Source organism: Schistocerca piceifrons, chromosome 6, assembly GCF_021461385.2.
Source record: "Schistocerca piceifrons isolate TAMUIC-IGC-003096 chromosome 6, iqSchPice1.1, whole genome shotgun sequence".
Classification (NCBI taxonomy): Eukaryota; Metazoa; Arthropoda; class Insecta; order Orthoptera; family Acrididae; genus Schistocerca; species Schistocerca piceifrons.
This window is the reverse complement of record NC_060143.1, coordinates 114,332,150-114,347,722: the sequence shown is the minus strand read 5'-3', so window position 1 is coordinate 114,347,722 and position 15,573 is coordinate 114,332,150. Positions and strand designations below refer to the sequence as shown.

At 46.3% G+C, this 15,573-nt stretch overlaps 1 protein-coding gene across 1 annotated transcript in view; it reads left to right on the top strand.

The window, feature by feature from the left end:
- LOC124803172 (pickpocket protein 28-like) overlaps positions 1-15,573 on the top strand; it is a 91,383-nt gene that overhangs the window by 8,482 nt on the left and 67,328 nt on the right. Inside the window, exons 3-4 of the mRNA XM_047264355.1 lie at positions 5,856-6,027; positions 11,578-11,723. Coding sequence (XP_047120311.1) covers positions 5,856-6,027; positions 11,578-11,723 — 318 coding nt within the window. The remainder of the gene's footprint in view (positions 1-5,855; positions 6,028-11,577; positions 11,724-15,573) is intronic.

The following is a 15,573-nucleotide window of genomic DNA, read 5'->3' as shown; positions in this document are numbered from 1 at the left end:
ATCGACCGTCATGCCAGACGACAAACCCCTCGGAAGACAGGAAGCGTTAGAATGCGCACCTGTCGCCAGTCCTGGATCGACCAACGCCATTACGGTGTCTGCAGAGATTGAAGAACGCCGCCCATCGACTCCACATGAGGATTCGGACGCTAGGGTTGTACCGATCTCTGCCTTTCTACCTGAGGGGGATGCTATACGGGAAACACAAACTCTTTCGGACACAGAAACCCACGTGCGCAAACAAAGGTCACCGAGAAAACATAAAAAGCGACGTCGCACACCCTCAGACGATTGCCTCCAGCGGACGGCTTCTCTAGATGACGACCGGACGGCCGACGAAACGACGAGGAAAATGGATGACACGAGATCGCCCTCACCTGTCACTTTGTCTGATTTTGACAAACCTGATTCCGCTCTCTCGGGCAAACGGATGGCCAGCACAGCGCCCGCCGTTGGTACACAACCGGAAACAACTGCGGATTCACCCTTAGTCACTCAGCCCACAAGTGTTCTACCGCAGCCACCGTTAACTTACGGACCTTGGGCGGATGACATTGAAGACGATTCTACGTCCGCTGTGGTGGATGAGGAGAGGGGTCTCTCCTCCCACACCTCGGCCCCTCCCGAGTAGCAACAGATGACGGCGCGGACGCGGCCAGCAGATCACAGGCCCCACCTTTTACGGCGACAGTGACGGCGGCCCCCACCGCAGGAGACGATCTACAGACCTATCGCTTAACGACCATCAACATTAACACCATTCGGACACGTACGAAGTTGTCGCTGCTCCAAGACATGCTCAATGCAGCAGACGTTGACATTGTCTTTCTCCAAGAAGTCTTCGTCGCCGATTTCCCGGGTATGTATGGTTATACGGCTCATGTGTCCCACGCCTCGCCAACTAACAGTGGAATCGCAATTCTCCTCAGAGAGGGCCTCGAGGCGCACGAAGTCCGATATCTCCCCGACGCTAGAGGAATGGCCGTAACGGTGCAAGGCGTCCGGTTTGTCAATGTGTACGCCCCTTCCGGAACGAATCGCCGTCGTGACCGATCGCTCTTCTTCGCAGAAGGAATAGCACCGCTTTTTCAGGACAGGCACGATGACTTGATATTAGGGGGCAATTTCAATTGCACCCAAGCACCTAAAGATCAGCTGCCACGCCATTCACCGTGCCCCGAACTTGGGACACTCATCGGCGATCTCCAGCCGGTAGATACATGGGAACATGTCCGAGGAAATAGACCGGGATACACCCATTTCACGAGTCACTCGTCTAGTCGCATCGATAGGATTTACGTCTCCCGTTCTCTCGCGGCAACGGTGAGTGCTCGTTAACGGGCGTCTCTCGCAGTCCCTCCCGATTTTCCGCTCCGTGCGTCAAGGCTGCCCCTTGTCGACGTTACTATATGCTCTGGCACTGGAACCGCTCCTCTGTGGCCTCCGTCAACGCCTCACCGGTCTTACCCTACGTGACGTCACTTTTCGCTGTACAGCATATGCAGACGACCTGGTTCTTGTGTTCCGCAATCGCGACGATGTCATCAGAGCACTAGAATGGATTACCACGTACGGTGTGGCTTCCGGCAGCTGTCTCAGCGTCGCCAAATCGGTCGCCATGGCCATAGGAGACGGGTTGACCCCAGCGTGTGTCGAGCCCCTACAGCTTCGTGGCACTATCAAATGCCTCGGAATAGAGTTTCACGACGACTTACGGCGCACTGCGGCTCTTACCTACCGCCGCTTATTACAACAAATTCGGGTCCAGATCTTCAACCTTCGTCTGCGGACCCTCGACATTCTCCAAAGGACACACTTCGTTAATGTTTACCTCGCATCTCGCCTTCCACAAATAGCGCGTGTTCTTCCAATACCGTTACTGATGGCTCGACGTCTATTAGCGGCATTCGGAACCTACGTCAGTACAGGCATGCTCTTCAAAGTCAGTTATGAGTCACTAACCCTTCCCCCAGAAAGGGGAGGTCTTAGTCTAGTCCATGTCCACGACAGAGCTGTGGCCCTGTATGTCAGCTCACACATCAAGCTGTGGCGCCACCACCCGGAAAGTTTGACAGGTTTGCTGTTGGAGTCCCTAGCTCCGCCCTCCCTTATGCCCCCACTGACGACGCAAGACATACCCCCACCCTTCTACTACTTCGGGAACTTTTACATTGTCCGTATCGCAGTACCACCGACGAAACAGGCGTCGGATAGGGATATATATCATGTCCTACAGCAGAGGCGCCCACCAAACATCGTGGAGACCAAAAGCCCTCAGGTTAATTGGAAGGTGGTGTGGAAGACGATTCACACGGTTACACTGGACACAGCCGTCCGATCCACATGGTACATCACAGTCAATGGTAAACAGATCACCCGATCACGCCTCCACAAGATAAACATGGCGGAATCGCCTCTCTGCGTAGACTGCGAGATACCAGACACGGACGAACACCGTTTCACATGTGGCGCGGCAGAAGACGTATGGCGCTTGGTGCGACAAATTTTGTCGTATTTTCTACGAGTGACTCCGGAACACATTACACCTCGGTTTCTACTATTTCCGGATCAACAGTATTTCCCGCGCGCCAAGACCAACGCTGTCACGTGGATCCGTGCGCATGCGGTACACTACTTATTTCACGATGGACCTAAAGATGTATTCGACTTTTGGAACTACCTACAAGAACTTCACTGCAAGATCGTACGGAACCCAAAATACAGACAGTATTTTTCTAATTACTTAGGGAGTGCCCTACGCGACCCTCCACGCAGCTGGAACGGGTAGGAGAAGACACGCATTGAGTGAGCTGACAAGACTATGTTCGATTCTCGGTGGAATAACATGATATACGTGAAGACGTACCTGGATGATAAAGCGTAAGGAGAGTAAGCGACACATCCTTCTGCATCCTGTATGCAGCACTTTTTTTTTCGTTTTCCCCATATACATTACCTCGGTGTAGGAACGTGCTGAGATATTGTTTTCTTTACTCAGAGCACGATGCGGTGCTAGATACATTTAATTTTGTTGTGGTATAAAGTAAAACAAAAAAAAAACCAACAAAAAACAAAAAAAAAGAGCGTCGAAAGACGAGTGTGGATGAGGCGACGGTTCGACTCACTTCAAGGTTGATCAACTTATTTTCATCACTGGGAATGTTATTTAATTTAGATGACATTTGAGAGGTAATTTACTGAAAAAGAAACAACGTGTATTTGTGTGAAGTTTCAATTAATGTTTTCCACGTCTGTATGACAAATATCATCCTGCAACGTGTGACGTCGAGAGCACATTCGAGGAGTACTTGTACATTGCTCTTGTGGACTGGCACATTGTGACTTACTGTGTTACTGATTCTGAATAATGTCGTTCGCATCATTATTTATCGAGGTTTGACTTGCGCTTTCCAAGCCTGTCCCTTGTCCTTAAAATTTAATTACAAATAGTAAGTAGTCAAATAACATATGAAAGTCACTACAAGTTTATGAAAATGCACGTGTTTTTTTTTTTATTGCATTACTTCTCAAATGTCATAGGACCCGCCAGGATAGCCGAGAGTGCTAACGCGCTGCTTCCTGGACTCGGGTAGGCGCTCCGGCCCCGGATCGAATCCGCCCGGCGGATTAACGACGAGGGCCGGCATGCCGGCCATCCTGGATGTGGTTTTTAGGCGGTTTTCCACATCCCGATAGGTGAATACCGGGCTAGTCCCCACGTTCCGCCTCAGTCACACGCGTCGCAGACATTTGAAACACGTTCGCACTATTTCACGATTTACAGTAGACGCAGACAGCTGGGGTACACTGATTCCATCCCTGGGGGGTACGGGGTGGCGGCAGGAAGGGCATCCGGCCACCCCTAAAACTAACCTTGCCAAATCCGTTGTAACCACGCCGACCCTGCGATCGTTGCGGGGCTATGGCGTAAGCGAAAGAAAGTCTTCTCAAATGTCATATACACTCCTGGAAATTGAAATAAGAACACCGTGAATTCATTGTCCCAGGAAGGGGAAACTTTATTGACACATTCCTGGGGTCAGATACATCACATGATCACACTGACAGAACCACAGGCACATAGACACAGGCAACAGAGCATGCACAATGTCGGCACTAGTACAGTGTATATCCACCTTTCGCAGCAATGCAGGCTGCTATTCTCCCATGGAGACGATCGTAGAGATGCTGGATGTAGTCCTGTGGAACGGCTTGCCATGCCATTTCCACCTGGCGCCTCAGTTGGACCAGCGTTCGTGCTGGACGTGCAGACCGCGTGAGACGACGCTTCATCCAGTCCCAAACATGCTCAATGGGGGACAGATCCGGAGATCTTGCTGGCCAGGGTAGTTGACTTACACCTTCTAGAGCACGTTGGGTGGCACGGGATACATGCGGACGTGCATTGTCCTGTTGGAACAGCAAGTTCCCTTGCCGGTGTAGGAATGGTAGAACGATGGGTTCGATGACGGTTTGGATGTACCGTGCGCTATTCAGTGTCCCCTCGACGATCACCAGTGGTGTACGGCCAGTGTAGGAGATCGCTCCCCACACAATGATGCCGGGTGTTGGCCCTGTGTGCCTCGGTCGTATGCAGTCCTGATTGTGGCGCTCACCTGCACGGCGCCAAACACGCATACGACCATCATTGGCACCAAGGCAGAAGCGACTCTCATCGCTGAAGACGACACGTCTCCATTCGTCCCTCCATTCACGCCTGTCGCGACACCACTGGAGGCGGGCTGCACGATGTTGGGGCGTGAGCGGAAGACGGCCTAACGGTGTGCGGGACCGTAGCCCAGCTTCATGGAGACGGTTGCGAATGGTCCTCGCCGATACCCCAGGGGCAACAGTGTCCCTAATTTGCTGGGAAGTGGCGGTGCGGTCCCCTACGGCACTGCGTAGGATCCTACGGTCTTGGCGTGCATCCGTGCGTCGCTACGGTCCGGTCCCAGGTCGACGGGCACGTGCACCTTCCGCCGACCACTGGCGACAACATCGATGTACTGTGGAGACCTCACGCCCCACGTGTTGAGCAATTCGGCGGTACGTCCACCCGGCCTCCCGCATGCCCACTATATGCCCTCGCTCAAAGTCCGTCAACTGCACATACGGTTCACGTCCACGCTGTCGCGGCATGCTACCGGTGTTAAAGACTGAGATGGAGCTCCTTATGCCACGGCAAACTGGCTGACACTGACGGCGGCGGTGCACAAATGCTGCGCAGCTAGCGCCATTCGACGCCAACACTGCGGTTCCTGGCGTGTCCGCTGTGCCGTGCGTGTGATCATTGCTTGTACAGCCCTCTCGCAGTGTCCGGGGCAAGTATGGTGGGTCTGACACACCGGTGTCAATGTGTCCTTTTTTCCATTTCCAGGAGTGTAAATTAAATAATGTGACCAGTGATGAAAAAAGTAGAGACTGCACTCAAGCGGAACAGGAATACGAACGGCCTCGTCCACGACCGGCTTACTACGCGCGAATCCTAACCGCTTGATCATAATGATGTCTTACGACTGCCACCTTCGCACAGTTACATCAGTTACACAATAGATGCGTAAAACTTCTTTCGTGATTTTCTCGGAATTGCCAGTGTAGTTCACCTTACTACTTTCACATTACGTCCTTTTAATGGCCCACTAAAGGTGTGCAATGTTTGAAATAAATCCCCGATTCCAATGTCGTCGCCTCCACCTGTGAGTCAAATACTTTTCATAGGTTAGGAAACGCTGCATCTACATTACTGCCTTGATCCATGGCTTTCAGTACCCATGTGAGAAGAGCGCAAGTTGGGTTTTATCACACAATCGACGTCTTCGGATCGGCCTGTTCTCAGCGGCTGGACGGTGTTTCAGGACGCGGGCGACTGGTGTGAGCCGGGCAGACGCCCTGGTGGCCCTGCAGCAGCTGCCGCATTTGGTGAACCCAGTGACGCCTGAGGGGGGCCGGCGGGCGGTGCGAGAGGGCGCCGCCTTGCTCTCTGGCTATCCCGCAGACGCGCTCATGCGAGAGGCAGGCACCGTTAAAGTAACTCTGTGATTTTTTCCTCTGTAGACTGTTTCTTTTCACTTAACGCGCTGCGTCCGTGGACTCGTTTTTCTTTTCTTTCAACTTTCTATTGTAACTAAAGTCACGGGCGATGGCGGTCGAGTTTAGGGTTGTTCTGCGCACATACATCACAAATTCTCCTATAGTCAACGAGAGTTCAGTAGTGTTTTCAGTGTTCTGCATGGATGTCGTAGCCAATGCGAGCATTAAACGTGATAGTAACGAGTTATTTACTGCCAATTGTCAGGGTCGATTGGTGTCGGTAAGCGACAAACTCTGCACTAAGAAGCGAGAGACATCGCAGTATAGACGATTTCTTCAGGTACAGAACACACGTGTGCGTTTACCGCAGCCGAAACAGTGCATTCCACGTCCGTGTCTCGAGCTGCGACAAACGCCATCGTTCGTGGCTCGGGCTGTAGTAATCAAACCTACCTTTCTTTGGACACCATAAATTTGATTTCAGTACAATTTTCAGCGTTCTAAACTTCTTGAAAACTCATCCTAATGTTGGCGTTGAACCTTTTCGGAAAAATAATCATAAATACCACTCACGGACTTCGTTTTCATGATGCATTTTTGACACCCAGCACTGTGTACAGGGTGTTTCAAAAATACTTTTACAAGCATTGTGGACAGGTTCCTTACACCAGAACGAGAAAAATTTCAGATAAACACATGTCCGAAAGTTCTTCGATTTCAGTTTTAATGAAAGTTAACGATTCAGGTAAATAGAGCTCATCAACATATAACAAATGTTCAAAATGTCCTCCTCTTGCTTCTAAACACGCATGTAGTGGTCGAATCGTGGACTGTCGCATCCTTTCTGAAACACTGCCTGACGGTACAGTATGGTTTCGCTGGCTTCGATGACACGCCGATGAAGAGTTTCTGCGTTCGAGTGGTCTGCTGCATAGACCTGTAGTTTAAGGTGTCCCGAGAGATAATAATCCAAAGGATTCGGGGGAACGTGCAGGCCATCCAACTGGTCCGCTACGTATACGTGTGTCATGGTATATACCTGTCAGAGCACCTCGAACATTGAGACCAAAATGTGCTGGAACTCCATCATGCATAAACCAAACGTTTCTCCTTATTTGTATCGAGCGAAGTGGCGCAGTGGTTAGCATACTGGAGTCACATTGGGGAGGACGGTTCACAACCGCGTCCGGCCATTCAGATTTAGGTTTTCCGTGATTTCCCTAAGTCGCTCCAGGCAAATGCCATGATGGTTCCTTTGGAAGGGCACGACCGACTTCCTTCCTCATCCTTGACACCATTCGAGCCTGTGCTCCGTCTATAATGACCTCGTGATGACCTCGACATCGACGGGACGTTGAACACAGTCTTCCTTCTTTCCTTCTTCTTATTTCCAAGAGCATATCTTGTATTAGGTCTTGTACGGTCTTTTGATGAAGTCCCTCAAGACAGCACCTGTAAGACGTGCTGAGAGAATGTATGGCCTTGGCAGACAGTCACCTATAAATCCAACCCGTTCATTAATCTTTTACTGATGCTGATGTCTAGCAAGTACTGCAGCGTAAGGCCTGCTATCGGCCCAAATGTGATGCTTGCGAAAATTTCTTAATCTGTCTCATCTAAACGCGTCTGTAAATAGAACTGAAGGGACAAACAACGAATTGGCAGTTTCTACAACAAACAATCGGCAAAAGTTCTTTCGTGGTTGATGATAAACGGGCGTAAGGCTCCGCACACTGTTGGAGTTAATAAGGATGCATGAGTTGTTCGTGAAGTGTCCTCCATTCTGAACTTGGAGGTGAGCCGCATGCAAGGGTCACTTGTCTGACGCCGATACCTGGCTCTTCATCGACAACCTGTAGAACGCATTCTTCCTTATAGGCACATGAGCCATAAGTCGTCTTCCTTGACCCATAGTCCGTGGCGCTACGAATCCTGTTTTGTCAACGCGACGATACATAGTACCAAAGGCTGGATGACACGGCTGTCTTCGTCCTAGAAACGCAGTCTGGTACAGCCATGCGGCCTCTTGCCCATTGCCATACTTGTAGCCTGTTTAGAAGTCGCGTCTGCCGGCTCAGGAAATGAATATCCTGCCATCCTTGAACAGAGGACTTGCAGTAACTCAATATCTGTAGTACTTGTACAAAATGGAGACATTCAAGATAAACGAACGACGAATGTCAACAAGTCTCCCTGGCAACATAACAGCATCTAGGATAAAATGAAAACACGGGTGCACCGATTAGTGAAGCTGCTGGGTTGTACCTGGTAAGTCCTTGAGCACCACTTAGCGTTTCTCAATGAAAGAAATTATATAAAAAAATAAGATGTTTTATTTAATTACTATTGGCTAGATGGAGATGTTAATGGATTTTGTCTCTGCTAATAAAAGTGACCTTTGAGAAAGCACTGAATAATTGGTAAGAACTGGTTGAGAAGACTGCATGAACGTTGCTAGCTTTTCTGGAGGCAATAATATTGAAATGATAAAACATGGCACACAAAAATTTTACTCCCTTTTCTAATAAAGCTGTCTTCCAGCATAGTCATTGCATCAGACCGGCGAGTACGTTGGCAGACGACATTGTTTGGGGCCAATGACAGATCTGAATATTAAGCGGTTCGCATAACAGCGTTGCCCAGGTTTTGAAAGAAGAACACCGGTAAAAATGATCTCAGGCATGTAAGAATTATAATCTGATGGATTAAAAGGCGAATGAACACTAACAGTGTTCGGCTGCAGTCACCAAACAATGTACCAGCAACTTCTCTTCGATGCAACCTGAAACTGGACTACAAAAATGCATGGTAAAATCACATATGACGTGGATAATAAGGAAAGGAATCTTCGAATGAAACAAGCCTACTAAACATCAAATTAACGTAATTGTTCAACAAAAGCGTAGAAGTGACAGTTACACAACTTATCCTAGTAGCAAAAAAAAAAAAAAAAAAAAAAAAAAAAAAAAAAAAAAAAAAAAAAACCCAGAAAGAAAGAAAAAGATAAGAGAGAGAGAGAGAGAGAGCGCGAATAAGTCGAGTTCCGTTCCGCTTTCTTATATCGCTAGGCAGCGAAGGTGCTTACTACGTTTTGTTTCACAGAGTTTTTTCTACACATTTTAACTCACAGATATTTTTTTACAAAATAAATCATGAATAATTAAAAATACATCTCATTAATACTTCGTTTCCTTCGATTAATATACAAATTTATTTGTACGGGGTGGTCCACTGATAGTGACCGGGCCAAATATCTCACGAAATAAGCATCAAACGAAAAAGCTACAAAGAACGAAACTCGACTAGATTGAAGGGGGAAATTAGATGGCGCTATAGTTGGCCCGCTAGATGGCGCTGCCATAGGTCAAACAGATATCAACTGCGCTTTTTTTAAGTAGGAACCTCCATTTTTATTACATATTCGTGTAGTATGTAAAGAAATATGAATGTTTTAGTTGGACCACTTTTTTCGCTTTGTGATAGATGGCGCTGTAATAGTCACAAACGTGTAAGTACGTGGTACCACGTAACATTCCGCCAGTGCGGGTGGTATGTGCTTCGTGATACATTATCCGTGTTAAAAAGGACCGTTTAGCAACTGTGGAAAAGATCGACATCGTGTTGATGTATGGCTATTGTGATCAAAATGCCCAACGGGTGTGTGCTGTGTATGCTGCTCGGTATCCTGGACGACATCATCCAAGTGTCCGGACCATTCGCCAGATAGTTACATTATTTAAGGAAACAGGAAGCGTTCAGCCACATGTGAAACGTCAACCACGACCTGCAACAAATGATTATGCCCAAGTAGGTGTTTTAGCTGCTGTCGCGGCTAATCCGCTCATCTGTAGCAGTCAAATTGCGCGAGAATCGGGAATCTCAAAAACATCGGTGTTGAGAATGCTACATCAGCATCGATTGCACCCGTACCATATTTCTATGCACCAGGAATTGCATTGCGACGACTTTGAACGTCGTGTACAGTTCTGCCACTGGGTACAAGAGAAATTACGGGACGATGACAGATTTTATGCACGCGTTCTATTTAGCGAAGAAACGTCATTCACCAACAGCGGTAACGTAAACCGGCATAATATGTTCTATTGGGCAACGGAAAATCCACGATGGCTGCGTCAAGTGGAACATCAGCGACCTTGGCGAGTTAATGTATGTTGCGGCATTATGGGAGGAAGGATAATTGGCCCCCATTTTATCGATGGCAATCTAAATGGTGCAATGTATGCTGATTTCCTACGTATGTTCTACCGATGTTACTGCAAGATGTTTCACTGCATGACAGAATGGCAATGTACTTCCAACATGATGGATATCCGGCACATAGCTATTGAATAGCATATTTCACGACAGGTGGATTGGTCGTCGAAGCACCATATCATGGCCCTCACGTTCACCGGATCTGACGTCCCCGGATTTCTTTCTGTGGGAAAAGTTGAAGGATATTTGCTATCGTGATCCACCGACAACGCCTGACAACATGCGTCAGAGCATTGTGAATACATGTGCGAATATTTCGGAAGGCGAACTACTCGCTGTTGAGAGGAATGTCGTTACACGTATTTCCAAATGCATTGAGGTTGACGGACATCATTTTGAGTATTTATTGCATTAATTTGGTATTTACAGGTAATCACGCTGTAACAGCGTGCGTTCTCAGAAATGATAAGTTCACAAAGGTACATGTATCACATTGGAACAACCGAAATAAAATGTTCAAACGTACCTACGTTCTGTATTTTCATTTAAAAAACCTATCTGTTACGAACTGTTCGTCTAAAATTGTGAGCCATATGTTTGTGACTATTACAGCGCCATCTATCACAAAGCGAAAATAGGGGTCCAACTAAAACATTGATATTTATTTAATACTACACGAATATGTAATAAAAAATGGGGTTCCTATTTAAAAAAAACGCAGCTGATATCCGTTTGACATATGGCAACGCCATCTAGCGGGCCATCCATAGCGCTATCTGGTTACCCCCATCAAGCTAGACAAGTTTCGTTCTTTGTAGTTTTTTCGGTGGCCTGGTCACGATCAATGGACCACCCTGTATATGTAAAATTAATTGTAATATTTTCAGGCGTTAATTAAGATTGGGGTTACTTTTTATTCATTTTTAAAGTAACGTGTCAGCCTACTTAATTAATAAATTGAAAACGAAAAATTTTGGCATATATTTTTATAAGAACCTTTCCTCTTGTTTTGCTGTAAGGAATCTGTCGCCAAGGTTTGTAAAAGTATTTTTGAAACGCCCTGTGTATCTTACTAAAAGTAGTAATGCCTTCCTTCTCCTCCTTCTGCTCCACATACAGTTACATCCACTTCTTCACCACTATTGCAGTTCCCTATATTTGGATATTTCGTGACCACACTTCTTTTCACGAGTGGTTCGTCTCAAGATAACCCTCAGCTGCTACGCTGAGAATTCGCCAAGTGAACTGCACTTGCAACGCTATCACCTGTGACGTATTATTACCGCTGAGTTGCGGAGCTGCGTTGAGACAAAAGACGGCCGTGATGCGCAGCTGATGCAGCCCTGCGAGAAGCTGGTGGTGCGCTGCGAGTGGAACGGGCAGCCCCGGCGCTGCGCTGACCTCGTCCACGCGGTGCCCTCCATGGAGGGCTTCTGCTGCGGCTTCAACTACCGCGCCCTGCTGCCGGAGCTCGACCCGTGAGTAGTGCGGCGCTGCCGGAGTGAAGGCGTCGGTAAACCCTAGTGACCGATTCCGACCGTCGGCTTTGACCAATTACCGTGGATCACCTCCATGGAGGCAAATTGAGTACCCCATTGCCGCCACATTATCCCCTACTTTAGTGTTCTCTGCAACTCATAACCATAATTTTGCCAAGAAGCTCAATCAGGCACGTGCATTAGTTTTTGACTTGATTCTAGACCATTTCAGGTCAAATATACTAATCTTCAATAATGACCATCTATTTTATATGGCCCATACTGCCGGATTATCAGGAGAAAGAAAACTGGCGTTTTACGGATCCGAGCGTGGAATGTCAGATCCCTTAATCGGGCAGGTAGGTTAGAAAATTTAAAAAGGGAAATGGATAGGTTAAAGTTAGATATAGTGGGAATTAGCGAAGTTCGGTGGCAAGAGGAACAACACTTTTGGTCAGGTGAATACAGGGTTATAAATACAAAATCAAATAGGGGTAATGCAGGAGTTGGTTTAATAATGAATAAAAAAATAGGAGTGTGGGTAAGCTGTTACAAACAGGATAGTGAACGCATTATTGTGGCCAAGATACACACAAAGCCCACGCCTACTACAGTAGTACAAGTTCATATGCCAACTAGCTCTGCCGATGAAGAAATTGAAGAAATGTATGATGAAATAACAGAAATTTTACAGATAGTGAAGGGAGACGAAAATTTAATAGTCATGGGTGACTGGAACTCGGTAGTAGGAAAAGGGAGAGAAGGAAACGTAGTAGGTGACTATGGATTGGGGGTAAGAAAAGAAAGAGGAAGCCGCCTGGTAGAATTTTGCACAGAGCACAACTTAATCATAGCTAACACTTGGTTCAAGAATCATAAAAGAAGGTTGTATACATGGAAGAAGCCTGGAGATACTGACATCTTTCAGATAGATTATACAATGGTAAGACAGAGATTTAGGAACCAGGTTTTGAATTGTAAGACATTTCCAGGGGCAGGTGTGGACTCTGACCACAATCTATTAGTTATGAACTGTAGATTAAAACTGAAGAAACTGCAAAAAGGTGGGAATTTAAGGAGATGGGACCTGGATAAACTGAAAGAACCATAGGTTGCACAGAGTTTCAGGGAGAGCATAATGGAGCAATTGACAGGAATGGGGGAAAGAAATACAGTAGAAGAAGAATGGGTAGCTTTGAGGGATGAAGTAGTGAAGGCAGCAGAGGATCAAGTAGGTAAAAAGACGAGGGCTAGTAGAAATCCTTGGGTAACAGAAGAAATATTGAATTTAATTGATGAAAGGAGAAAATATAAAAATGCAGTAAATGAAGCAGGCAAAAAGGAGTACAAACGTCTCAAAAAGGAGATCGACAGGAAGTGCAAAATGGCTAAGCAGACATGGCTAGAGGACAAATGTAAGGATGTAGAGGCTTGTCTCACTGGGGGTAAGACAGATGCTGCCTACAGGAAAATTAAAGAGACCTTTGGAGAAAAGAGAACCACTGGTATGTATATCAAGAGCTCAGATGGAAACCCAGTTCTAAGCAAAGAAGGGAAAGCAGAAAGGTGGAAGGAGTATGTAGAGGGTCTATACAGGGGCGATGTTCTTGAGGACAATATTATGGAAATGGAAGAGGATGTAGATGAAGATGAAATGGAAGATATGATTCTGCGTGAAGAGTTTGACAGAGCACTGAGAGACCTAAGTCGAAATAAGGCCCCGGGAGTAGACAACATTCTCTTAGAACTACTGACAGCCTTGGGAGAGCCAGTCCTGAAAAAACTCTACCATCTGGTGAGCAAGATGTATGAGACAGGCGAAATATTCTCAGACCTCAAGAAGAATGTAATAATTCCAATCCCAAAGAAAGCAGGTGTTGACAGATGTGAAAATTACCGAACTATCAGTTTAATAAGCCACAGCTGCAAAATACTAGCCGGCCGCGGTGGTCTAGCGGTTCTAGGCGCTCAGCCCGGAACCGCGGGACTGCTACGGTCGCAGGTTCGAATCCTGCCTCGGGCATGGATGTGTGTGATGTCCTTAGGTTAGTTAGATTTAAGTAGTTCTAAGTTCTAGGGGACTGATGACCACAGATGTTAAGTCCCATAGTGCTCAGACCCATTTTTTTTGCAAAATACTAACGCGAATTCTTTACAGACGAATGGAAAAACTGGTAGAAGCCGACCTCGGGGAAGATCAGTTTGGATTCCGCAGAAATGCTGGAACACGTGAGGCAATACTGACCCTACGACTTATCTTAGAAAATAGATTAAGGAAAGCCAAACCTACATTTCTAGCATTTGTGGACTTAGAGAAAGCTTTTGACAATGTTAACTGGAGTACTCTCTTTCAAATTCTGAAGGTGGCAGGGGTAAAATACAGGGAGCGAAAGGCTATTTACAAATTGTACGGAAACCAGATGGCAGTTATAAGAGTCGAGGGGCATGAAAGGGAAGCAGTGGTTGGGAAAGGAGTGAGACAGGGTTGTAGCCTCTCCCCGATGTTATTCAATCTTTATATTGAGCAAGCAGTAAAGGAAACAAAAGAAAAATTCGGAGTAGCTATTAAAATTCATGGAGAAGAAATAAAAACTTTGAGGTTTGCCGATGACATTGTAATTCTGTCAGAGACAGCAAAGGACTTGGAAGAGCAGTTGAACGGAATGGACAGTGTCTTGAAAGGAGGATATAAGATGAACATCAACAAAAGCAAAACGAGAATAATGGAATGTAGTCAAATTAAGTCGGGTGATGCTGAGGGAATTAGATTAGGAAATGAGACACTTAAAGTAGTAAAGGAGGTTTGCTATTTAGGGAGTAAAATAACCGATGATGGTCGAAGTAGAGAGGATATAAAATGTAGACTGGCAATGGCAAGGAAAGCGTTTCTCAAGAAGAGAAATTTGTTAACATCGAGTATAGATTTAAGTGTCAGGAAGTCGTTTCTGAAAGTATTTGTATGGAGTGTTGCCATGTATGGAAGTGAAACATGGACGATAACTAGTTTGGACAAGAAGAGAATAGAAGCTTTCGAAATGTGGTGCTACAGAAGAATGCTGAAGATAAGGTGGGTAGATCACATAACTAATGAGGAGGTATTGAATAGGATTGGGGAGAAGAGAAGTTTGTGGCACAACTTGACTAGAAGAAGGGATCGGTTGGTAGGACATGTTTTGAGGCATCAAGGGATCACAAATTCAGCATTGGAGGGCAGCGTGGAGGGTAAAAATCGTAGAGGGAGAACAAGAGATGAATACACTAAGCAGATTCAGAAGGATGTAGGTTGCAGTAGGTACTGGGAGATGAAGAAGCTTGCACAGGATAGAGTAGCATGGAGAGCTGCATCAAACCAGTCTCAGGACTGAAGACCACAACAACAACAGATCAAATACAATTACCTGATACGTTGTTCATTATTGTGCTGTGGTTCCTTGTAGGATTTCTGTTTTTGGTCGTTCTTTCTAAGATACTGGTGTTACATTAGCTGTGTACTCTGCATTCTTTGAAAATTTTCGTTTGTCGTATCGCTCTAATTCTCGATTCCATATTCCTTTATTTTGTGGTATTTTCGTTAAGTGTGGATTGTTAATTCGTTGAAGATTTAACCGCATGGTATCGCTCTCTGTACTGCTGCAGTAATGCGGTAAATAACAAGCCTCGGAATTGACAACTACATTTGACCTATATACGTCAGTTGTAGTTAGTGATTCATAGGTTCGTTACTTTTCGCTGTAGCACAGAGAGCGATACCAATGTTAAAAGAAAGCGCTGCAAACCCATATTGCAAAAACGCAAATGAAATAGATCTTAGAATCGGCAAGTAGAATTCACTTAGAGAGATCAAATGTGC